The sequence below is a fragment of the Cololabis saira genome, chromosome 13 (assembly GCF_033807715.1).
Source record: "Cololabis saira isolate AMF1-May2022 chromosome 13, fColSai1.1, whole genome shotgun sequence".
NCBI lineage: Eukaryota > Metazoa > Chordata > Actinopteri > Beloniformes > Belonidae > Cololabis > Cololabis saira.
In genome coordinates, this window is record NC_084599.1 from 2,855,134 (window position 1) to 2,880,504 (window position 25,371).

Sequence of the window (25,371 nt, forward strand, 5' to 3'; positions counted from 1 at the left end):
CTGGCCAACAGTCCACCTATGAGCAGGCTGCTCTAGGGCTGGCCAACAGTCCACCTATGAGCAGGCTGCTCTAGGCCTGGCCAACAGTCCACCTATGAGCAGGCTGCTCTAGGGCTGGCCAACAGTCCACCTATGAGCAGGCTGCTCTAGGGCTGGCCAACAGTCCACCTATGAGCAGGCTGCTCTAGGGCTGGCCAACAGTCCACCTATGAACAGGCTGCTCTAGGGCTGGCCAACAGTCCACCTATGAACAGGCTGCTCTAGGGCTGGACAACAGTCCACCTATGAGCAGGCTGCTCTAGGGCCAACAGTCCACCTATGAGCAGGCTGCTCTAGGGCTGGCCAACAGTCCACCTATGAGCAGGCTGCTCTAGGGCTGGCCAACAGTCCACCTATGAGCAGGCTGCTCTAGGGCTGGCCAACAGTCCACCTATGAGCAGGCTGCTCTAAAGCTGGCCAACAGTCCATCTATGAACAGGCTGCTCTAGGGCTGGCCAACAGTTCACCTATGAACAGGCTGCTCTAAAGCTGGCCAACAGTCCACCTATGAACAGGCTGCTCTAGGGCTGGACAACAAGATCATATGCGATCCTTCCCACGTGTTACACAGGGAGTTCCAGTTACTGCCATCAGGGCAGAGGTTTAGGGCCCCTCGCTGTAGGCTAAATAGATTTAAAAACTATTTTATCCCGTCCTCAATAAGGCTACTTAATAGCAGCAAATGAAATATAGAGGAGAGTTATCTTTGAACTGTGTTATTGAAACAGTATCATCTAGTACAGTGGTCTCCAACCCCCGGGCCCTGGCCCGGTACCGGGCCGTGGGTCATCTGGTACCGGGCCGCACAGAGAGAAAAAAATAATTCTGTACCATCCCTGATTGATGATTGCTGACTCTCAAACTGATGGTTCACGATGTTTTTATTCCTTGGATGTATAATAAATACACTGAAAACACACCGTAAGAGCTATAAAGGAATAAAATATAATAGAGTTAGTCTTTCTACATTCATATAAGTTTCATTTAACTTAAATACAGACCGACAGCTGCTGCTCGCTCGGTAATAACAGCTAGAGCCTGATTTATGGTTCCGCGTTACACCTACGCAGAGCCTACGGCGTAGGGTGCGCGTCGCCGCGCTTCTACGCCGTAGGCTACGCTGTCGATTTACCATAAATCGGGCCTACCGTTAACCTCAATACATGAGTAACCATGACAGCCAAACTCAATATGTACATAAATACGGCATAACATTTGCAAAGAAAACAAATCCTTATCAGCAGGAGCTTTTTGTGTCAGTTAGGCTCCACTTTAGCATTCCCGACACTAGTTTAGTCTTTCGGACACACTTTCTACTGCCGTTAAACTTTTACCATTAAAGTCCGAAGCGCCGGATGTTTACAATGTCTCGGCGAGACGTCTTCAAAATAAAAGCACTAAATATCGGTCTCCTTAATAAATAAAATAAAAGCCTGGCTTTAAATAACATTAATGAGACACAAAAACATAAAAACACATTTATAGAAATACTCATATTAAAGGTAATTTACAATTTCCATTGTTTTATTCTATTTTTTCGAAAATTATGTTTTATTATTATTCATTATTATTATTACTATAGCGAAAATACCACAGTTTTTAATGCTGATCTTGTCATTTTATTTAGTTTTTATCAACTACACCTTTAGATTGGGCCGTGAAAATATTGTCAGACATTAAACCGGTCCGGTACAGAAAAGGTTGGGAACCAGTGATCTAGTACATACACTCTGGGGTCTATGTCTATGTAAATATGGTGTATGTTCTTGTCCTTGAGAAGTCCCTGTCCTTGTTCTTGTTGATTCTTGTTGTCTGTGTTTGTATGGGCGCAGCATGGGTTAAAGCCCTACCCCAATTTCCCACACGTGGGACAATAAAGTGTATCTTATCTTATCTTATCTTATCTGCTGTCACCTCCAAACCAAGGTCCCTGACAGTTGGAGCCGTGGACAGCGCAGTGGCGCGGCCGCTGGGAGCGTCAGCGCGAGCTCATCAGGGGCCTGATTAGCACCGGGATGACGCCACAGAGACCACAGCGTTCTCCACAAACAAACACTTTGTTCCACCTCCCCTCTCCTCTGAATTTTAGATAGTAAATACATTCTTAAAAATGTGCATGACGACTCCTCTTTATATCTGCACCTTACAACACCATTAGGTACTTTTCAGTCATTATTATGATTATGCAAAACTTACAACATTATTATGAGCAGTCATGGTAATAATATGGCTTTTATGAGTGCTGTTTTCTTTGATCCAGAACAAAATGGGTAGAGAAAAGAGACAGAAGGTCACCTGATAACCTTGGATAACACATATTTTCCCTGGAAGATATGGAACTATGTCTTAAAGATATGATGGAGCTCGGTCATTAAACTTTCATATGTGAGGAGGAGAATTGAACAGATTATGCGGAAGATTATGTTGTGATCATTTTTACAATAGGATCTGTAACTTAATCGCAACATTTCAAAGTGAACTCTGAAACACATTCTTTTTTATCTTTAAAATTAAAAAATGACCCAGTGAAAACCAAATAGTTCTGAGTGGTAATGTAAAAATATAGAAAAATATGAATAATTGTAAATGCAATTAAAGCTATTAAAAGCACTGGAGTCCCTGACGACACCAAGCTGAACCAAAACTGAAGATTAATCCTGAAGAGGCCTTTAAGAAACTATAGCGTCACTTTCTTCTCACTCTTTCACTCATGCTTTTTAGTCACAAAGTACGATTTATTTTGGGAAGAAAAATCAATATGTTTGCCTACTCTGTACTGGATGCAAGGACTCCCTTATCTTGCTATCCATTAATAGCGTTATAACATAATTATATTCAACAACTTATGTAAAATTCTTGGTCATCATTCTTCATCTCTTTTTCCTATTTTAATTTTAAATCCTTTTTTTCTTTTTTGACTCTGACTAAAACGGACGGACACAATTCATCTCATGAATACAATAATCAAAACAACAATGTGCTACAAGAGAAACAAAGTCATAACTCATTTAGCAGCTTTCATAGCCCTTTCTTTCTCTGACTGTTTGTGTGAGAATGCTGACATCATTGCCTACATTTATTTTATGGCTGCTTTTCCATCATGGTGAGAGTAAATAGCTTCATGCATTACACAGTCGTACGACCGTTTTGGAAAGGCTCTCCATAAATAATGAATACAAGTGAAATGAAAACTACGGGAAAAGCTGTTTCTTTTCACAATGTTGTGTCTACCTCCGTTGCTTACAATGTGCTTTGTTTGAAATATGCATGAGGCGAAATGTGTTCCTGCCACAGCCGAGGCAGTGAAGCACCGGAGACAAGCGGCATGTGAGAAAACAAATCTGTGTTTTTGTCAGATGACTCTTAAAGATGGATGTAATTCCATGACTTTTGTATTCCTGCCTTTTTGTGCGGCTACAAAGAATCCTGATGGCAGCGTGCCAGAGGTTTGTATGTCTTTTATTTGTTATTCAGCGTAGAAAAAAAATGAGCTACTTATTTATTATTTATTGTGATGCAAGTTTCATGAATATGCACAAGCAGTTATCGGCGCTGTCACCTTGAGCACAGCTTGCACATGCTCTGTCTGTTCGGAGGGAGGATGCCAACGTTTCTGTAGCTATTCAGAAAAACAAAAGATTGAAAAAGAGCGTATCCAGCCAGTGAAGGTCAGACCTTCCTCTTCCTCTGACATCCACCTGACCAAGCAAACAGGCTTTTAGAGAGCACTGTGCCCGTTAACATTAACATTCCTTTACACTAACTGTTAAGTTTAGACCATGTAGCACTATTTATACGTTTCAATAATCAAAACTCAATGTTTTTTGCCAGCCTACAAGATACTATTGCAAAGTCCATACAAAAGCGGATAGTTTTTCTGTCTACAGAATCCACATTAATGATCAATGCACTGAAACAATAACTTCTGTCCATCATCTGCAATATTTGACACAAGATTTGAGCAACCCCCTCTGCCAAGAGCACTCAAATTGAATTTCAGAACTCATCATTTTATAACATATATTATATATATACATATATATAATATACATATATATACATATATTTGGACAATATTTCTTGTAGAATTTGTGTTAGAAAACTGCACAAACCCTTCTTCCCCATAGTCTCATTCAAGTCTTTTCTTATTGCTGTGCTCCAAAATGTTGTAGAACTGACAAACCAAAAGACAAACCAACAGATTACACCTGTATCATGTCACAACTTAAAGAAAAGTCTCTTGGCGCCATGGCCGAAACCGAACAGGAAGTCAGCCATTTTGAATTAATCGTGTCATTTTGGCGCAATTTATGCCATTCCTTCGGCCGCTTCTTCGCCCGAACCGTAACGTGCACACAGGTGTGTTGTTTTGAGTGGTTGGTTTTGAGTCCTTGACCATAATTGGTGCAAATTAGCCCCACCCCTTTTTCTGATTGGTCGATATTCTGCCATAACTTTTGAATGGTTTGATATAGAGTCGTGGGTGGTTTCATCCGCTAAATGTCCAGGCCTGAAGAATCTACATGCAAGTCATACAAGCTTCCACTGTAGCCTGAACGTGCACAAGGGTGGAGGACCGTTCATCGCTGATTGCAGCTTTAATGTATATTTATTATTGCAATGTTAAAACAATTAAGAATGCAAAGGAATAGAATAGAATAGAATAGAATAGAATAGAATAGAATAGAATAGAATAGAATAGAATTGGAATAGAATTATTATTGCACAATGATTGATTTCTCTGTGACAGCTTGGGGGAAGAAACTGTCTCTGAGTCTGGAGGTTTTGGCGTACAGTGCTCTCTAGCGCCGTCCAGAGGGGAGGAGTTCAACCAGACTGTGTCCTGGGTGTGAGGGGTCTGGTCCTGGTCCTGGTCCTGGTCCTGGGTGTGAGGGGTCTGCAGAGATGCTACCTGCCCGTTTCCTGGTCCTGGACTGGTCCAGGTCCTGGATAGATGGGAGGTTAGTCCCAATTATCCTCTCTGCAGACCTGATTGTCTGTTGCAGTCTGTTCTGTCCAGTTTGGTGGCCGATCCAAACCAGACAGTGATGGAAGAGCAGAGAACAGACTGGATGATGGCAGAGTAGAATGTGACCAGCAGTTCCTGTGGCAGGTTGAACTTCCTGAGCTGCCGCAGGAAGTACAACCTTTGCTGAGCTTCTTCCTGACGGAGTTGATGTGGGTGGTCCACTTCAGGTCCCGGGAGATGGTGGACCCCAGGAACCTGAAGGAGTCTGTGGAGGAGACAGTGCTGTTGAGGATGGTGAGGGGGGGGAGTGGCGGTGGGTTTTTCCTGAAGTCCACTGTCATCTCCACAGTCTTGAGCGGGTTCAGCTCCAGGTGGTTCCGACTGCACCAGTGGACCAGCTGATCCACCTCCCGTCTGTACGCGGACTCGTCACCTTCCCGGATCAGGCCGATGACGGTGGTGTCGTCCGCGTACTTCAGGAGCTTCACAGACGAGTCCCCTGAGGTGCAGTCGTTAGTGTAGAGGGAGAAGCCCCCCCTCCCCCACCCCCCACCCCTGGGGGGCGCCAGTGCTGATGGTCCGGGTGCTGGATGAGATGCTCCCCAGCCTCACCTGCTGCCTCCTGTCACTCAGGAAGCTGGTAATCCACTGACAGGTGGGGGCAGGCACGGTGAGCTGGGTGAGCTTCTGGTGGAGGATTGCGGGTGTGATGGTGTTGAACGCCGAGCTGAAGTCCACAAACAGGATCCTTGCGTAAGTCCCTGAGGTGTCGAGGTGACGCAGGATGTGGTGCAGTCCGATGTTGACTGCTTCATCCACCGACCTGTTTGCCCGGTAAGCAAACTGCAGGGGGTCGAGCAGGGAGCCTGTGGTGTCCTTCAGGTGGCTCAACACCAGCCGCTCAAAGGTCTTCATGACCACAGACGTCAGGGCGACGGGTCTGTAGTCATTTAGACCTGTGATGGTGGGTTTCTTGGGGACTGGGATGATGGTGGAGCGTTTGAGGCATGCGGGCACCTCACACAGCTCCAGGGACCGGTTGAAGATCCTTGTGAAGGTGGGAGCCAGCTGCTCGGCGCAGACTCTCAGGCAGGAGGGGGACACGTCGTCCGGGCCTGGGGTCTTCCTGGTCTTCTGCCGCTGGAACAGCCGACACACTTCCTCCTCACAGATCCTGAGTGCAGGCAGGGTGTCGGGTGGGGGGAGAGTGGGGGTAGACAGAGGTAGTGGGGGTTGGCTGTGGTGAGGTGTGAATATAGCTGGGGGAGGTGTGGGGGGTGATGGTGGTGTAGAGAGTCCTGCTTTGCTACTGGCCTGATCATCAAACCTGCAGTAGAAACTGTTCAGCTGGTTTGCGAGCCTGAGGCTTCCTGCAGGGCGTGGAGATGTTCTTCTGATTCCCGGTTATGTTCTGCAGACCTCTCCACACAGAAGAGGGATCAGGGTTGGCAGAGAGGCGACTTTGCAGCCTTTCTCTGTAGCTCCTCTTTGCTTTCCTGATCTCCCTCATCAGCATGTTTTTGACCTGCTTGAACAGGGCTCGATCACCGCTTCTGTAGGCCTCCTCCTTGGCTCGGCGCAGCTTCCTGAGGTTCGATGTGAACCAGGGCTTGTTGTTGTTGTATGTGCAGAAGGTCTTAGTCTGCACACACATGTCCTCACAAAAACTGATGTAGGATGTCACAGTGTCCGGAAGTTCATGCAGGTCTGAGGCCGCAGCTTCAAAAACACTCCAGTCTGTGCAGACGAAGCAGGCCTGAAGCTTCAGCTTTGACTCCTCTGTCCACTTCTTCACAGTCCTCACTACAGGCTTAGAGGTTTTCAGTTTCTGCCTGTAGGTCGGGATCAGATGAAGCAGACAGTGGTCAGAGTGTCCTAAAGCTGCGCGGGGAACAGAGCGGTATATATCCTTAATTACTGTGTAACAGTGGTCTAGAGTCTGCATGTCCCTGGTGGGGCACGTAACATGCTGCCTGTATTTAGGAAGCTCATGGGTGAGGTTTGCTGTGTTGAAATCCCCCAAAACAAAGAACAGTGAGTTCGGGAGTTTTTTCTCCAAGTCCGTTGTCTGGTCGGACAGCAGCTTAGTAGCTTCAGTTACACAAGTATGCGGCGGAATGTAGACGGCGACCAGAACAAAGATGAAAACTCCCGCAGTGAATAAAAGGCCTGCAGTTCACGAAAAGTATCTCTAAGTGAGGGCGGCAAGAGTCTTTTAACACTGTAACATCCGTACACCAACCGTCGTTAATGTAGAAGCAGATCCCACCTCCCTTTGTCTTTCCTGAAAGTTCATTACTGCAATCCGCTTGGAGGACCTGAAATCTCAGCAGCCGTACAGCGCTGTCCGGGACGAGATCACTGAGCCAGGTTTCAGTGAAACAACCGGCTGAACTGCTAAAGTCCGGGTTTTTAGTGATGAGAAGCAGCAGCTCATCCATCTTGTTTCCATGGGAGCGGACATTCCCCAGGTGTATTGAGGGTAGCGGAGTACGGAAGTCTCTCTCACTCAGCTTCACAAGAGCTCCCGCAACGTTTGCCCCGTCTGCGTCTCCTGCAAAACCGTTAGAAACCCGCTGCTGCTCCGACCAGAATCTCCTTAAAACTGTCCAGTTCCATGAAAACCGGGTAAAAAGTTCACAAAATACATACACACAAAGTGCTAAAAAGTAGCAGAGAGCGAAACACCGTGACGAAAAGATGTGTGTGTGTGTGTGTGTGTGTGTGTGTGTGTGTGTGCGTGTGCGTGTGCGTGTGCGTGTGCGTGTGTGTGTGTGTGTGTGTGTGTGCGTGTGTGTGTGTGTGTGTGTGTGTGTATCTCTTGTGTCATAATGAGTTCTGAATGCTTGTTGAGGTGTACGAAGTGATAGTCAAAGGTAAAATGAATATCCAAAAGAGTAGCAAAAAACAGCAAAACAATGGGTAACAAATGTTTTCCTTTTTTCTGTTTTCTGTTTTGTGAGCAACCACTTGGTTGTAAATGTGACCCCACCCCCCAACCCCCCCTGCGATTTTAGACTTAATTCTATTTATTAAGAACTAAAAAGTAAATAATACAAGTAAACCAGAGGATAAAGTTTGGACGTTGGTTTCTATGATTTCCATGCTGTCAGGTTCCATAAACTCCTAGTTTAAGTGAAAATCCCTTATCAGTATTTGTGTCAACAACACATTTCAGGAGAGGAGGCAACAGAAGAAGAGAAGAGAGAACCAAATGTACATTTAACCGTCTCAAAAGAAGAAAAAAATATACAATAAGTGATAATGTGAGCTGCTGCCAAGAGAATGACATTAACGCTCAGACCTTATCAAGGACACTGGCAGCGTCTCTCCCCGTTCACTCACACACACACACACACACATACTTGTTTTCATGGTTGATGGGGACCAAGTTTGCGATCATCACTTATGGGGACCACCCTTTCTAGAGGTTCTACAAGTGTGAAAAAAATTAGGTAAAGTAGCCATTGGTTGTTGAGCCTAAACACACCTTTAAATCTTTGAAAAGTTGATATTTTGTTTTTGATGTGTTGTATTCATGATATATGGGGACTTCCTGTCAAACGAGTTAACCTGTTTACTGGGGACAACATTTGCATACATTTGCATAAATTTGCATACTTCACACAGATTTATATTTGACTAGTGGGGACCTTATATTATATTTAAATGGCAAATAATAGTAAATTCTCCAACATGTTGCACTTGGGATGAGATGAAACCCTATTACAAAATTGGAGTTAAACCCCAACACATAATGTCGAGTTTCACATCTACTGTAGCAGCACCTAGAATCATGCAGGATCCTGATACCATGATTACTTTGCTACTACTCAGTCAGCACATAATACCACCCCACCCAACTTTTTTAAAAGGTAACAAGGTCAAAGTGAAATTTTGAAGAAAAGACCATTAACAGAACATATAACAAAAAAAACTCCCACAAGGCTGGAACTGGGTGGATGTTAACTATGCTATTTAGAGTGCACTGTCCTTTTTAATGCTGTGATTCTATTGTACACATAGAATTTCAAATTCTGACAGTTTCGGTTACAGAGACTTTCAGCTTCAGCTCTTAAACATTTCTCACAATCTGCCTTTGTTGGTACTGTAGCAGACCGAATGAACTTAATCATTTGTCTCTCTACTGCCCTGATTTCTGCTGACTGCCAGGGTCTTCGTTTCTGTGGCTCTCTACCTGTAAGTAGGGAGACAAAAATAAAGGTTTTAGTAACAGTATAAGGGAGAAGCTACAGTTCCAAGTCCTGCATCAGTACAAGTGAAATTATGAGGCTGATCAAAGGCATCTGTTCTCAGTGATTTGATCACAGTTTTCAGCACTCAGTCCATCGGTTTACAGCTGACATAAACCTACAAAGTCACAACTGGTGATCAGATGTCATTCTAGGCCAGAGGGAAGACCCTCAAAAGTGCTTTGGTTTTTGAAATAATGTACTTTATTTGAAAGACCTCATCATTTCCTACTGTCCTACCAGAGAACTCCGCTCCCAGAATGCTGGTCTGTTAGTGGATTCAGTGGTTCAGAGGAAAACAAATCACCAAATTGTACTGTAATATTTCAGACTAATAAGTCAACCTGTGTTTGCTTTCACACATCTTCAATACAACAGGCTTAATGGGGACATCTTTACACACCATGTTATCATCCTTTATGGGGACAAAGCATGTCTGGATCATATTTAACACTAATAGTAACATAAAAAGTGCACTGTGGGGACATCGTAAGTGTGCCAGATTACAGTGATCATTGGGCCAATGGAAAATATCCAGACAGGTTCACATCCATCTTAAACATCCCCTTATCTTCTGCTTCATTGAGGCATTAGACTTAACTGTTAGTAGACCTGATTGACAATACATTACGCCTACAATTAGCTTATTTGCTTTATTTAGTTGATAAAACCAAACGTAAACAGGCTGTAAAAGTAAACATCAAGTGATGAAGGTGAATGTACCTGGTGTGTCCTGTGGACATGAAGCTTCTTCCATCTGTTTCTCAGACATGACAGCAAGATGGGAGCTCTTTGCAGGATGAGTATCCGTGGCACACAATGTCATCTGCAATGATTTGTTAGGTAAAGACAATGTAAGGATGAAGATGGATCAAGTAGATAAAAATACATGTTCAAGGATCTTTAAACTTTAGTACATGCCAAAACACCAGACTTCAGAGGAAAGAAAACAGAAAGAAAATTGTAATATTTCAGACTAATGAGTAAACCTGTGTTTGCTTTAACACATCTTCAATACAACAAGCTTCATGGGGACTTTAATACACACCATGTTATCATCCTTCACGGGGACTAAGCATCTCTGGATGTTATTTAACACTAATAGTATCATAAGTACATTGTGGGGACATCGTAAATGTGTTGGATTACAGTGATATTTAGGCCAAAAGAAAATGTCCAGACAGGTTCAGATCCATCTTAAAAGAGCTTTTATCTTTTGCCTCATTGAGGCATTAGATTTAACTGTTAGTAGATCTGATCGACAATAGATTACCCTCACAATGACCCCATTTGCTTTATTTAGTGCGACTGTGGTCTGGAGGTAGAGCAGTCGTCCACCAATAGGAAGATCAGTGGTTTGATTCTTGGCTTCTCCATGTCGATGTGTCCTTGGGCAAGACACTTAACCCAAAATTACTCCCAAAGGCTGTGCCATTGGTGTGTGAATGTGAATGTATAACTCTAAAATGTACGTCGCTTTGGATAAAAGCGTCTGCTAAATGACATTGTGACATTGTAGCATTAGATTTAACTGTTAGTAGATCTGATCGACAATAAATTAACTGCACAATGAGCCCATTTGCTTTATTTAGTTACTTAAAACTAACTTAGGAGAGGCTGTTGCAGTAAACAACAAGTGATAAAGGTGAATGTACCTGTTGAGGACTATCCTGTGGACACGAAGCTGCTTCCATCTGTTTCTCAGACACGGCAAGAGGATGGGACGTCTTTATAGGATGAATATCCAGGGCACACAATGTCATCTGCAATGATGTATAAAGAAAACAATGGAGAAATTAAGACCTTAATGTGCCCACCATATAAAACTCAAGTAGATAAAAATACATGTTCAAGGATCTTTAAACTTTAGTACATGCCAAAACACCAGACTTCAGAGGAAAGAAAACAGAAAGAAAATTGTAATATTTCAGACTAATGAGTAAACCTGTGTTTGCTTTAACACATCTTCAATACAACAAGCTTCATGGGGACTTTAATACACACCATGTTATCATCCTTCACGGGGACTAAGCATCTCTGGATGTTATTTAACACTAATAGTATCATAAGTACATTGTGGGGACATCGTAAATGTGTTGGATTACACTGATATTTAGGCCAAAAGAAAATGTCCAGACAGGTTCAGATCCATCTTAAAAGAGCTTTTATCTTTTGCCTCATTGAGGCATTAGATTTAACTGTTAGTAGATCTGATCGACAATAGATTACCCTCACAATGACCCCATTTGCTTTATTTAGTGCGACTGTGGTCTGGAGGTAGAGCAGTCGTCCACCAATCGGAAGATCAGTGGTTTGATTCTTGGCTTCTCCATGTCGATGTGTCCTTGGGCAAGACACTTAACCCAAAATTACTCTCAAAGGCTGTGCCATCTGTGTGTGAATGTGAATGTATAACTCTAAAATGTACGTCGCTTTGGACTAAAGCGTCTGCTTAATGACACTGTAACATTGTAGCATTAGATTTAACTGTTAGTAGATCTGATCGACAATAAATTAACTGCACAATGACCCCATTTGCTTTATTTAGTTACTTAAAACTAACTTAGGAGAGGCTGTTGCAGTAAACAACAAGTGATAAAGGTGAATGTACCTGTTGAGGACTATCCTGTGGACACGAAGCTGCTTCCATCTGTTTCTCAGACACGGCAAGAGGATGGGACGTCTTTATAGGATGAATATCCAGGGCACACAATGTCATCTGCAATGATGTATAAAGAAAACAATGGAGAAATTAAGACCTTAATGTGCCCACCATATAAAACTCAAGTAGATAAAAATACATGTTCAAGGATCTTTAAACTTTAGTACATGCCAAAACACCAGACTTCAGAGGAAAGAAAACAGAAAGAAAATTGTAATATTTCAGACTAATGAGTAAACCTGTGTTTGCTTTAACACATCTTCAATACAACAAGCTTCATGGGGACTTTAATACACACCATGTTATCATCCTTCACGGGGACTAAGCATCTCTGGATGTTATTTAACACTAATAGTATCATAAGTACATTGTGGGGACATCGTAAATGTGTTGGATTAAAGTGATATTTAGGCCAAAAGAAAATGTCCAGACAGGTTCAGATCCATCTTAAAAGAGCTTTTATCTTTTGCCTCATTGAGGCATTAGATTTAACTGTTAGTAGATCTGATCGACAATAGATTACCCTCACAATGACCCAATTTGCTTTATTTAGTGCGACTGTGGTCTGGAGGTAGAGCAGTCGTCCACCAATAGGAAGATCAGTGGTTTGATTCTTGGCTTCTCCATGTCGATGTGTCCTTGGGCAAGACACTTAGCCCAAAATTACTCCCAAAGGCTGTGCCATTGGTGTGTGAATGTGAATGTATAACTCTAAAATGTACGTCGCTTTGGACTAAAGCGTCTGCTTAATGACACTGTAACATTGTAGCATTAGATTTAACTGTTAGTAGATCTGATCGACAATAAATTAACTGCACAATGACCCCATTTGCTTTATTTAGTTACTTAAAACTAACTTAGGAGAGGCTGTTGCAGTAAACAACAAGTGATAAAGGTGAATGTACCTGTTGAGGACTATCCTGTGGACACGAAGCTGCTTCCATCTGTTTCTCAGACACGGCAAGAGGATGGGACGTCTTTATAGGATGAATATCCAGGGCACACAATGTCATCTGCAATGATGTATAAAGAAAACAATGGAGAAATTAAGACCTTAATGTGCCCACCATATAAAACTCAAGTAGATAAAAATACATGTTCAAGGATCTTTAAACTTTAGTACATGCCAAAACACCAGACTTCACAGGAAAGAATACACCAAATTGTAATATTTCAGACTAATGAGTAAACCTGTGTTTGCTTTAACACATCTTCAATACAACAAGCTTCATGGGGACTTTAATACACACCATGTTATCATCCTTCACGGGGACTAAGCATCTCTGGATGTTATTTAACACTAATAGTATCATAAGTACATTGTGGGGACATCGTAAATGTGTTGGATTACACTGATATTTTGGCCAAAAGAAAATGTCCAGACAGGTTCAGATCCATCTTAAAAGAGCTTTTATCTTTTGCCTCATTGAGGCATTAGATTTAACTGTTAGTAGATCTGATCGACAATAGATTACCCTCACAATGACCCCATTTGCTTTATTTAGTGCGACTGTGGTCTGGAGGTAGAGCAGTCGTCCACCAATCGGAAGATCAGTGGTTTGATTCTTGGCTTCTCCATGTCGATGTGTCCTTGGGCAAGACACTTAACCCAAAATTACTCCCAAAGGCTGTGCCATTGGTGTGTGAATGTGAATGTATAACTCTAAAATGTACGTCGCTTTGGACTAAAGCGTCTGCTTAATGACACTGTAACATTGTAGCATTAGATTTAACTGTTAGTAGATCTGATCGACAATAAATTAACTGCACAATGACCCCATTTGCTTTATTTAGTTACTTAAAACTAACTTAGGAGAGGCTGTTGCAGTAAACAACAAGTGATAAAGGTGAATGTACCTGTTGAGGACTGTCCTGTGGACACGAAGCTGCTTCCATCTGTTTCTCAGACACGGCAAGAGGATGGGACGTCTTTATAGGATGAATATCCAGGGCACACAATGTCATCTGCAATGATGTATAAAGAAAACAATGGAGAAATTAAGACCTTAATGTGCCCACCATATAAAACTCAAGTAGATAAAAATACATGTTCAAGGATCTTTAAACTTTAGTACATGCCAAAACACCAGACTTCACAGGAAAGAATACACCAAATTGTAATATTTCAGACTAATGAGTAAACCTGTGTTTGCTTTAACACATCTTCAATACAACAAGCTTCATGGGGACTTTAATACACACCATGTTATCATCCTTCACGGGGACTAAGCATCTCTGGATGTTATTTAACACTAATAGTATCATAAGTACATTGTGGGGACATCGTAAATGTGTTGGATTACACTGATATTTAGGCCAAAAGAAAATGCCCAGACAGGTTCAGATCCATCTTAAAAGAGCTTTTATCTTTTGCCTCATTGAGGCATTAGATTTAACTGTTAGTAGATCTGATCGACAATAGATTACCCTCACAATGACCCCATTTGCTTTATTTAGTGCGACTGTGGTCTGGAGGTAGAGCAGTCGTCCACCAATCGGAAGATCAGTGGTTTGATTCTTGGCTTCTCCATGTCGATGTGTCCTTGGGCAAGACACTTAACCCAAAATTACTCTCAAAGGCTGTGCCATTGGTGTGTGAATGTGAATGTATAACTCTAAAATGTACGTCGCTTTGGATAAAAGCGTCTGCTAAATGACATTGTGACATTGTAGCATTAGATTTAACTGTTAGTAGATCTGATCGACAATAAATTAACTGCACAATGACCCCATTTGCTTTATTTAGTTACTTAAAACTAACTTAGGAGAGGCTGTTGCAGTAAACAACAAGTGATAAAGGTGAATGTACCTGTTGAGGACTATCCTGTGGACACGAAGCTGCTTCCATCTGTTTCTCAGACACGGCAAGAGGATGGGACGTCTTTATAGGATGAATATCCAGGGCACACAATGTCATCTGCAATGATGTATAAAGAAAACAATGGAGAAATTAAGACCTTAATGTGCCCACCATATAAAACTCAAGTAGATAAAAATACATGTTCAAGGATCTTTAAACTTTAGTACATGCCAAAACACCAGACTTCAGAGGAAAGAAAACAGAAAGAAAATTGTAATATTTCAGACTAATGAGTAAACCTGTGTTTGCTTTAACACATCTTCAATACAACAAGCTTCATGGGGACTTTAATACACACCATGTTATCATCCTTCACGGGGACTAAGCATCTCTGGATGTTATTTAACACTAATAGTATCATAAGTACATTGTGGGGACATCGTAAATGTGTTGGATTACAGTGATATTTAGGCCAAAAGAAAATGTCCAGACAGGTTCAGATCCATCTTAAAAGAGCTTTTATCTTTTGCCTCATTGAGGCATTAGATTTAACTGTTAGTAGATCTGATCGACAATAGATTACCCTCACAATGACCCCATTTGCTTTATTTAGTGCGACTGTGGTCTGGAGGTAGAGCAGTCGTCCACCAATAGGAAGATCAGTGGTTTGATTCTTGGCTTCTCCATGTCGATGTGTCCTTGGGCAAGACACTTAACCCAAAATTACTCCCAAAGGCTGTGCCATTGGTGTGTGAATGTGAATGTATAACTCTAAAATGTACGTCGCTTTGGACTAAAGCGTCTGCTTAATGACACTGTAACATTGTAGCATTAGATTTAACTGTTAGTAGATCTGATCGACAATAAATTAACTGCACAATGACCCCATTTGCTTTATTTAGTTACTTAAAACTAACTTAGGAGAGGCTGTTGCAGTAAACAACAAGTGATAAAGGTGAATGTACCTGTTGAGGACTATCCTGTGGACACGAAGCTGCTTCCATCTGTTTCTCAGACACGGCAAGAGGATGGGACGTCTTTATAGGATGAATATCCAGGGCACACAATGTCATCTGCAATGATGTATAAAGAAAACAATGGAGAAATTAAGACCTTAATGTGCCCACCATATAAAACTCAAGTAGATAAAAATACATGTTCAAGGATCTTTAAACTTTAGTACATGCCAAAACACCAGACTTCAGAGGAAAGAAAACACCAAATTGTTGATATTGATCTACTAGCCATTTTGACTAGTGATGAAAAAAGAGCCCTGATCGCAGTGTATTAGGCAAGTTACTCAACTGTATTAAAAAAGGCACAAACATGTCATTTAGCATACCTGGAAACACCCCTTGGAGGAACCTTGGCTGGAGGCTCCGGGAAGCTTGACAGGGTTACACCTATTAGTAATACGTAATTATTTACAAATACCCATGCAAAACAGAAACATCATAAAAAATGACACAGTAATGCTTAGATGGATTATCTTTTTAACTGTACAGTTCTCTTTTTATCTCAAGGTAAGTATTTTCATACATTTTTCACACATTTAATCAACATGAATTATTTCTAAGCCTTTACCATGAATTATGGTATTTTTTTATCCGTTTACCAGATGAAATAAAATGAATTTCAACACTCTTTTTAACCATTGCACACGTTATGTATGAAATGAGCTGAAAATAACAAAATGCACCTTTAACACACATTAAAATAATACATTCAAGACTTCAGAGTATCTGCCTTGTTATGAATTAACTTCTTTAGCAGGCTTTAACACACACCTCATAACAGTGCATCTCAGAATAAAACAGAAAATACACACACAGAGCAGCAAAATAAATATCTAATAGATAATCCGAGCAAAATAATAGCTTTAGCTCTTAACACACACAGTGAAAAGTAGCCGTAAGTCACGTTCATGTTTTTTACAAGTTCTCCGCCATTTCATGCACTATGTGGCTACTGCTGTTAGCATTCGCTAGCTAGCGCGAGCTAGCTCACTCAGGTAACTCACCAGTCTCTGCCGAAAACAACTCACAGGTCTTCAAACACTGCTCCGCTTCCGGTAGGTATAGTTTCCAGAGTTCTTCTGTGCTCCTACGTGAGTTAACAACCGCTATTTGTTTAATAGATTGTGACTTTCTTCTCTATTCTCTATTTCTCATCTGCTCGTTGACTCAGCTGTTCTGCCCGCATTTCTCTCGCTCTAACTCTCGCGAGAATAGGGTGGAATTACTTTCACTCACAAATAAGACTGAGTGTGTGCTAAATAAATATAATTACAGAATAATAACCAAATGAGAGTTAATAAATAAAATAAACATTTTCAAAGAAACAATAATATTACCAGTCCCAATTTTCTACTGGGTTTCATATATATATATATATATATATATATATATATATATATATATATATATATTTATATGTTTATATATATATATATATATATATATTTATATATATATATATATATATATATATATATATATTATCCTATTTATTGTGTAGCAGCATTTAAATATGTAATCATTCTTCTTACACAGCATTGACATTGTATATTGAGTATAAAAATTAGGAGATGAGAAAGTATTATGAATTCAATTGACAACCGTTTTATTGCAGGCTGAAGCAACATGCTATATTTCACACTCAACACTAGAGACTTTAGTTTCTAGGGTCTTTATCATTATCATTATTATTATGTGTGTCTGCATAATAGGTAGGCTACATTCATTTCTCAGACATTTGCTCTATTATTATTATTATTATCACCATTAATATCTACTCTATATATCATTGTCTTATTATTATTATCAAAACAACAACATATTGCATCTTTTATTCATCAGAAAACACAAGTCACGTGTCACAGGTGGTGCTAACGAAACACCATAGCAGAGCAGACTGGATTACTGGTAGGACATCGTTTTGGGCGTCTGAATATATTTGCAGGCTTTAAAGCTATAGTATGTAATGTTGGAGAGCTAGCAAGATTTGAAAGTAGCACCTCATCTAAGTTCCACCCCCCTCCTCCCCCTCACATCAGTGATCTGTCTAAGTCCACGCCCCCACAAACATGGATGCGCATCCCACAGTGAGAAGCTGCAGGGAAGAGAGCAGCGAGCGAGCGAAGCTTCCCCTAATCCCCTAACAACAACATGCTTCTTCTCTCATGGCTGAAATCACAACGATCACTGCACTGTACTGCTCTGGAAGTCCGAAATACAGAGGACCAAACGCCGCCGTCGTTTCTGGGTACATGACATCTTCCGGCGGTGCACAGAGCTCGGCGCGTCCCCTCTTATCGGAGTTACGTCCATATGTTAGCCACTATTAGCTCAATTTTCTCCGGTCAAGCACAGCTCGCCAGGGGTTAGCGCCAGGATCTCTAGGCGTGAACTGGAATGCGTATGCTTGTTTCTGGTGTTATTTGAGACTGTAGTGGTGTTATTGGAGACTGTACTGGTGTTTGGAGACTGTACTGGTGTTATTGGAGACTGTACTGGTGTTATTGGAGACTATACTGGTGTTTGGAGACTGTACTGGTGTTATTGGAGACTGTACTGGTGTTATTGGAGACTGTACTGGTGTTAGTGGAGACTGTCCTGGTGTTATTGGAGACTTATCTGGTGTTATTGGAGACTGTACTGGTGTTATTGGAGCCTATACTGGTGTTTGGAGACTGTACTGGTGTTATTGGAGACTGTACTGGTGTTTGGAGACTGTACTGGTGTTATTGGAGACTGTACTGGTGTTATTGGAGACTGTACTGGTGTTTGGAGACTGTACTGGTGTTAGTGGAGACTGTACTGGTGTTATTGGAGACTGTACTGGTGTTATTGGAGACTGTACTGGTGTTTGGAGACTGTACTGGTGTTAGTGGAGACTGTACTGGTGTTATTGGAGACTGTCCTGGTGTTATTGGAGACTGTCCTGGTGTTATTGGAGACTTATCTGGTGTTATTGGAGACTGTACTGGTGTTATTGGAGACTGTAGTGGTGTTATTGGAGACTGTACTGGTGTTATTTGAGACTGTACTGGTGTTATTGGAGCCTATACTGGTGTTTGGAGACTTATCTGGTGTTATTGGAGACTGTACTGGTGTTATTGGAGATTGGACACTCCATTCCATTTGACCCTTATGAGATAGTATCATAGTTTATTTACTTCCTAAGTATTATTAAATAATTCCACATTTGACCCCGGTGTTCTGTTCACCAAAGTCACAAGAATATTTATCATCCTTTCCATTTCACCTACACATTCCAGTATATCATCAACTACATAAAGGACCACAGGCCTCTCACTCATAGTACCTTTCTTCATTTCACCATATATCAGACAATTAGTATATATATATATATATATATATATATATATATATATATATATATATATATATATATATATATATATATATACATACATATATATATACATATACATATTTAATACATGTTAGTGTTAATTAGTGTATATTAGTGTTAATAACACTATGAATGCTTTTAACATTCTTTATGGGGACCAGGAAGGGGGCGGAACTTACCATATATGGAAGAATGTGTGTGAATCAACTGGCTGCAATACTTCATGGGGGCCGATAGGGGGCGATAGTGAGAAATCTGTGTGTGTGTTTCCCGACTGAAAAACATGACTTATGGGCCGAAGCTTAAAACTTCACAGGCACCTTCAGAATGGCTCCAGCATTCATTTAAGAGGCATTGTCTCGCGGGGACCTGCATTTTGGTCCCCATGAGGTTGGAGGTCCCCATGGCGTGACTGTGTAAACAGATCAATGTCCCCATAAAGATAGGAATACCAACACACACACACACACACACACACACACACACACACACACACACACACACACACACACACACACACACACACACACACAGAGTCAGAGGGAGAGGCTGAGACAAAGAGACAGAAAGGAGGTGGAGGGCATTATCTTGATGAAACAGTGCTTGATACAGTAGCCGAGCCAACCTGGACACAGGTCTGCCTTCTTTTAATGGAGATTACACAGCCAAGGTCCTCGCTGAGCTCATCTTCATTTACACGCCTCACAACTACATCATTGCAAGTGTGCGTTGGTGTGTTTGCAACAGTGTTCCTTAGCTAATATGCTGCCATCTCACCACACATCAACTATTATTACCACACACCTCCTGGCCTCAGATCTGGCAGCCAATCAAAGCTCCCAGTGTTTCCGACCAGTGAGTGCACGCAGCACAGAGACGGCGGTGCAGCACACCTCGCCATCAGTTTATTGTACAAAGGTCTACAAATTAGAGACATGCTCAGGGTTTTTTAGAAGAGCATTCATCCTGGTGTAATCTGTGAGATATCTTTTTGGATGTACAAAGTATGAAAACAATGAAGGAAAACAAACTTTCTCAAATATAGAAGGTTTAATACGGAAGAATATTAGGGCCATGCAGGAGAAAAAATATTTTGAGAGGGGAAGATTTTTTTTATTGTGCACTTCGAGAAAAAAGTCGAAATGTCGAGAATAAAGTCGAAATTTCACCTTTTTTCTCAACATTTTGACTTTTTTCTCGAAATTGTATTTCAAAATTAATCTCGACATTTTGACTTTTTTCTCGGCATTTCGACTTTTTTCTCAACATTTCGACTTTTTTCTCGACATTTATACTTTTTTCTCAACATTTCGACTTTTTTCTTGAAATTATACTTCAACAACCGCATTGTTCCTTCTGTATGCTGAGTGAGTATGGAGTCCGGGGCCCTCTATTAAGGGCTGTCCGGTCTCTATATGATTGGAGCAGGAGTCTGGTTCGCATTGCCAGCAGTAAGTCAGACTTGTTCCCGGTGCATGTTGGACTCCGGCAGGGCTGCCCTTTGTCACCGGTCCTGTTCATAATTTTTATGGACAGGATTTCTAGGCGCAGCCAGGGGCCGGAGGGGATCCGGTTTGGGAACCTCAGGATTTCATCTCCGCTTTTTGCAGATGATGTTGTCCTGTTGGCTTCATCAGACCGGGACCTTCAGCATGTGCTGGGGCGGTTTGCGGCCGAGTGCGACGCGGCAGGGATGAGAATCAGCACCTCCAAGACCGAGGCCATGGTTCTCCACCGGGAAAGGGTGGCGTGCCTTCTCCGGGTGGGTGGAGAAGTCCTGCCTCAGGTGGAAGGAGTTCAAGTATCTCGGGATCTTGTTCACGAGTGAGGGAACGATGGAGCGTGAGATTGACAGACGGATCGGTGCAGCGTCTGCAGTTATGCGGTCGATGTACCGGACCGTCGTGGTGAAGAGGGAGCTGAGTCGAAAGGCGAAGCTCTCGATTTAGCGGTCAATCTACGCCCCTACCCTCACCTATGGTCATGAACTTTGGGTAGTGACCGAAAGGACAAGATCGCGGATACAAGCGGCCGAGATGAGTTTCCTCCTCAGGGTGGCTGGACGCTCCCTTAGAGATGAGTTTCCTCCGCAGGGTGGCTGGACGCTCCCTTAGAGATGAGTTTCCTCCGCAGGGTGGCTGGACGCTCCCTTAGAGATAGGGTGAGGAGTTCGGTCACCCGGGAGGAGCTCAGAGTCGAGCCGCTGCTCCTTCACATTGAGAGGAGTCAGCTGAGGTGGCTTGGACATCTGTACTGGATCCTCCTGGACACCTCCCTAGGGAGGAGTTCCAGGCATGTCCCTCCTCCCTAGGGAGGTGTTCCAGGCATGTCCCTCCGGGAGGAGACCCCGGGGAAGGACACGCTGGAGAGACTATGTCTCTGGGCTGGCCTGGGAACGCCTCAGACTCCCCCCGGAAGAGCTGGAGGAAAAGATGGAGGGAGAGCTGGAGGAAGAGATGGATGAAGAGCTGGAGGAAGAGATGGAGGGAGTGTCTGGGGTGAGGTTTGGCTTAAGGCTTTTCTCCCACTAAGGGAGTTTTTACCTGCCATTGTTTATATAATAATTGCTCGGGGGTTTATGTTTATGTTTATGTTTATGTTCATGTTCTGGATCTCTGGAAAGCGTCTAGAGACAACATCTGTTGTATTAGACGCTATATAAATAAAATTGAATTGAATTGAATTGAATTGAGGGAAGTCTGGGCATCTTTGCTGAGGCTGCTGCCCCCGCGACCCGGGAACGGATAAGCGGCGGACGATGGATGGATGGATGATGGATGTACTTCAACATTAATCTCGACATTTCAACTTTTTTCTCGACATTTCGACTTTTTTTCTCGAAGTGCATAATGAAAAAAAAATCTTCCTCCTCTAAAATGTTTTTTGTTTTCTCCTGCCTGGCCCTAATACTCTTCCGTAGTTTAACGTCCAGTCAGAAGAATATGCTTTTGACATCTCATCTATCTCGACTTTAAAAATTGCTCTGAAATGTATTTTCATCTCATGTAAACTTTTGTGTTTCACTGACCACCAGGTTCCCTGAATCATGACACAAATAATTTGTAGACCTCCGTGTTATGACTTCTCTGCGCCGTGTTGTGCCACACAGCTCTTCACCATCTTCTTTGTTTTCTCACTGTAGCAAAGAATACGTTGCATTCAGATTATACATACCTCCTTGTCTACATATTTTCTTGCCCGGTTTCCTCGCACATTCCTTGGATATTCTTTTGACTGTAAAATGAATAGAAAACTAAAGAATAACAAGTAGCCCCTGAAAGTGAAATGCACACAGGAGCTGGCATGCACACACACACACACACACACACACACACACACACACACACACACACACACACACACACACACACACACACACACACACACACACACACACACACACACACACACAAAGCTGACTGAAAAAGACTAAGAGAGGAAGGGAAGGAGAAATAAAGACAGTCGGAAAGAGAGAATCACAGCAGCCAAATCAGGGCAGTATTCAGTCTATCTATAAGTCAGCCAGTCATTCAGTCAGGCATATCAATCAGTGACAATCATGACAACGACTGTCTCGTTTAATGAACTGTACCCTTTATAGCAGAGCACAATACATTGTGATGAGATACCGACATGAGAGAGGAGAGAGGAGTTGTCCTGCAGTGGAGGGCAAATATGGCAATGAGTAGACAAAAGAGTAGGGAATGAGAAAAAAAAGATCTGTTAGAAGAGCAATAAGGAGGGGATGTTGTGGAGGTGAAGGGTCAGACTAGATCAGGGACCTGCAACCCGCGGCTCTAGAGTCGCATGCGGCTCTTTAGCACCGCCCTAGTGGCTCCTGGAGCTTTTTCAGAAATGTTTGACCTTTTTTTTTCCTTTTTTTCTTCTTTTCCTTTTTTTCTTCTTTTTTTATTTTTTTCTCTTTTTTTCTTCCTTTTTTCCCCTTTTCTTCTTTTTTTCTTCCTTTTTCCTTTCCTTTTTAATCTCGACATTTCAACTTTTTTCTCGAAATTTTGACTTTTTTCTCAACATTTCGACTTTTTTCTCAACATTTCAACTTTTTTCTCAAGATTGTACTTCAACATTAATCTTGACATTTCGGCTTTTTTTCTCGAAATTCCGACTTTTTTCTCGATATTTCGACTTTTTTCTCCATGTGCATAATGAAAAAATAAATCTTCCCCCAGTTCTAACTAATATAGAAACATGGAGCATGTGTTGCCTTCATTCTAAGACTTAAACAAGACTTCATTTTTTCGGCTCCAGACATTTTGTTTTTTGCGTTTTTGGTCCAACATGGTTCTTTCAACATTTTGGGTTGCTGACCCCTGGACTAGATAGAGGAGGAAAGGAAAGGACTGGGGCGGTTCGGGGTAGAAATGAAAGGAGTGTAAACATGTGCACTGATTTCTCCTCCACATATCAATTCCACACACTCAGTTAGTATAAGCAGTGTCATGCACATAGACATGCACAAGGTCATGCTTTCCCTGGACACACGGCACACACAGGGACACAGAGACAATTGCACTCCCATTGTAACATCACATACTCTCTTCCAGACGGTTGTGGGCAGAATTCTATCCACCCCGGCTCCCACTTTACCCACAACCACCCTTCCCAGGCTCACTCACCATCCTCAGTGGGGACATAGATGTTGAGATAGAGGCAGTCCTCGCTCTGGTCCTGGACATAAGTGGACACCACGTCAATGCTATTTGTAAACCACACTGGAAGCATGACGTCCGGCAGACGACCCTCCACAATGCTCTGAGGACACACCGGGGCAAAGTGTGTAGCATTGCGGATGTCTGGCCACGATGTTGGCGGGTCGGGGGGTTGGAAGCGCCGCTCGCCTGTGGGCGGAGCGGCGTACGGGACGCCCAGGAACTGTATGACGGGGCCCAGGATCTCGTTGTTGAGCTCCTTCTTGATGCCGCGGAGCTTGCCGTTTGCAGTGGTGACCACTGGGTCATTTTCGTCCAGTTTCTGAGCCAGCACAGTCACTGGGCACGTATGCAAAAACAGTAGTCCCTGCCATATCAGCATCAACACCCACCAGCCCAAGTTCAGTGATCCTCCCAGTTGTGCGGTCCCCATCCTCTTGTTGCCAGTCTTCATGTTTTGAAGGAAATGACAAACAGTCCTTGATTGCTGCCTCCACTGGGACATGGCCGATACTCCTTGATGCCACTGGTTTGCTGTGTTGTCTCTTGTCCTTATAGGATAGGGTTCCTTTGTCACTATCGCTCGCTAATACTAAGTAGAAGCAAACAGAACGCACAATGACATTAAAACCATATCCACAAACAAACAGAAGGTTGTAAACTCCTGAGATGTTGCGGGTTGTAATTGCTAATGACTCTTTTTAAAGCCCAGACTGTATAAACCATCCGGATGAAAAGTAGCAGCCATCATTCCATCTTCTTACTTGGTGAGGCAAAAATGGTATAAATATTCCTCACGTCATTGGAAGTTGTCCTCAGAAAGGTCCTGTCAACAACCTCGGCAATAAAAAAGAGCACTTTCATCCTCAAGCACGACTTCACCAAGGGTAGAGTGGCCATTCAGTGGTGACGGCTTCAAGGATTTTGAGAGAATCAAAAAGTAAAGAGTCAAGAGTAGTGGTGCGTTGGTTTTAGTCGGAGACTGAAGTCCACAGCTTGTCCTCTGCAACACAGAAAAAAAGTAAAGTCAGTATTCACAGTTAATCATATTGTTGATTTAGTGCCTTTCGTTTTGACTTATTTTCTTTGCTTTGTAGGAGACGTGAAAAGATAACAGCATTCATTTTGTTTTGTTTTATGCCCATATGCAGTGACATCAGTCAATGAAGGAGGAACATTACTAAGCTATGGCATCATTCAACACACTTAAATCAAATGCTGTTTACACTGATGTGAGAACTTAGTCCCCCCAACAGTGATGCATGCTCATACTCATCCACACCCAGAAAACTGAGGAGAAAGATTGGTAGATCAAGTAAGGAGAAGGCGTACATCAGTTTGCAGTGTCGACAAATGCAGATTAAAGGGAGAATAAAAGAAGGAGCAATATTAAGATCAAACTGCAGCATGTGATCATTGTCAAAGATTGTGTTCAATGAGTAAAAATGGATCAGGAAATAGTAAAGAAGTGGAAGTGGTTAAAGTTAACAGTGATCACCTTGTGGCCTCAGTTAGTGGACTTGTGTCTACACTTGTCCTGTTAGAACACAGTTCTGAAACTGATACATGTGATTATTGCATTATTTCACAGAGGTTATATACAA

The 25,371-nt window shown here is 42.3% G+C and overlaps 1 protein-coding gene across 2 annotated transcripts in view; it reads right to left on the reverse strand.

Annotated features, from left to right (window-relative positions):
* nlgn1 (neuroligin 1) overlaps nt 1–25,371 on the reverse strand; it is a 560,456-nt gene that overhangs the window by 474,437 nt on the left and 60,648 nt on the right. The window contains exons 2-3 of one of the 2 annotated variants that reach the window (XM_061737366.1): nt 23,735–24,770; nt 22,275–22,334 (exon numbers count right to left, since the gene is read on the reverse strand). In XM_061737366.1, coding sequence (XP_061593350.1) covers nt 22,275–22,334; nt 23,735–24,272 — 598 coding nt within the window. In that variant the 5' untranslated portion in view covers nt 24,273–24,770. The remainder of the gene's footprint in view (nt 1–22,274; nt 22,335–23,734; nt 24,771–25,371) is intronic. The other variant, XM_061737367.1, reaches the window with a different exon arrangement.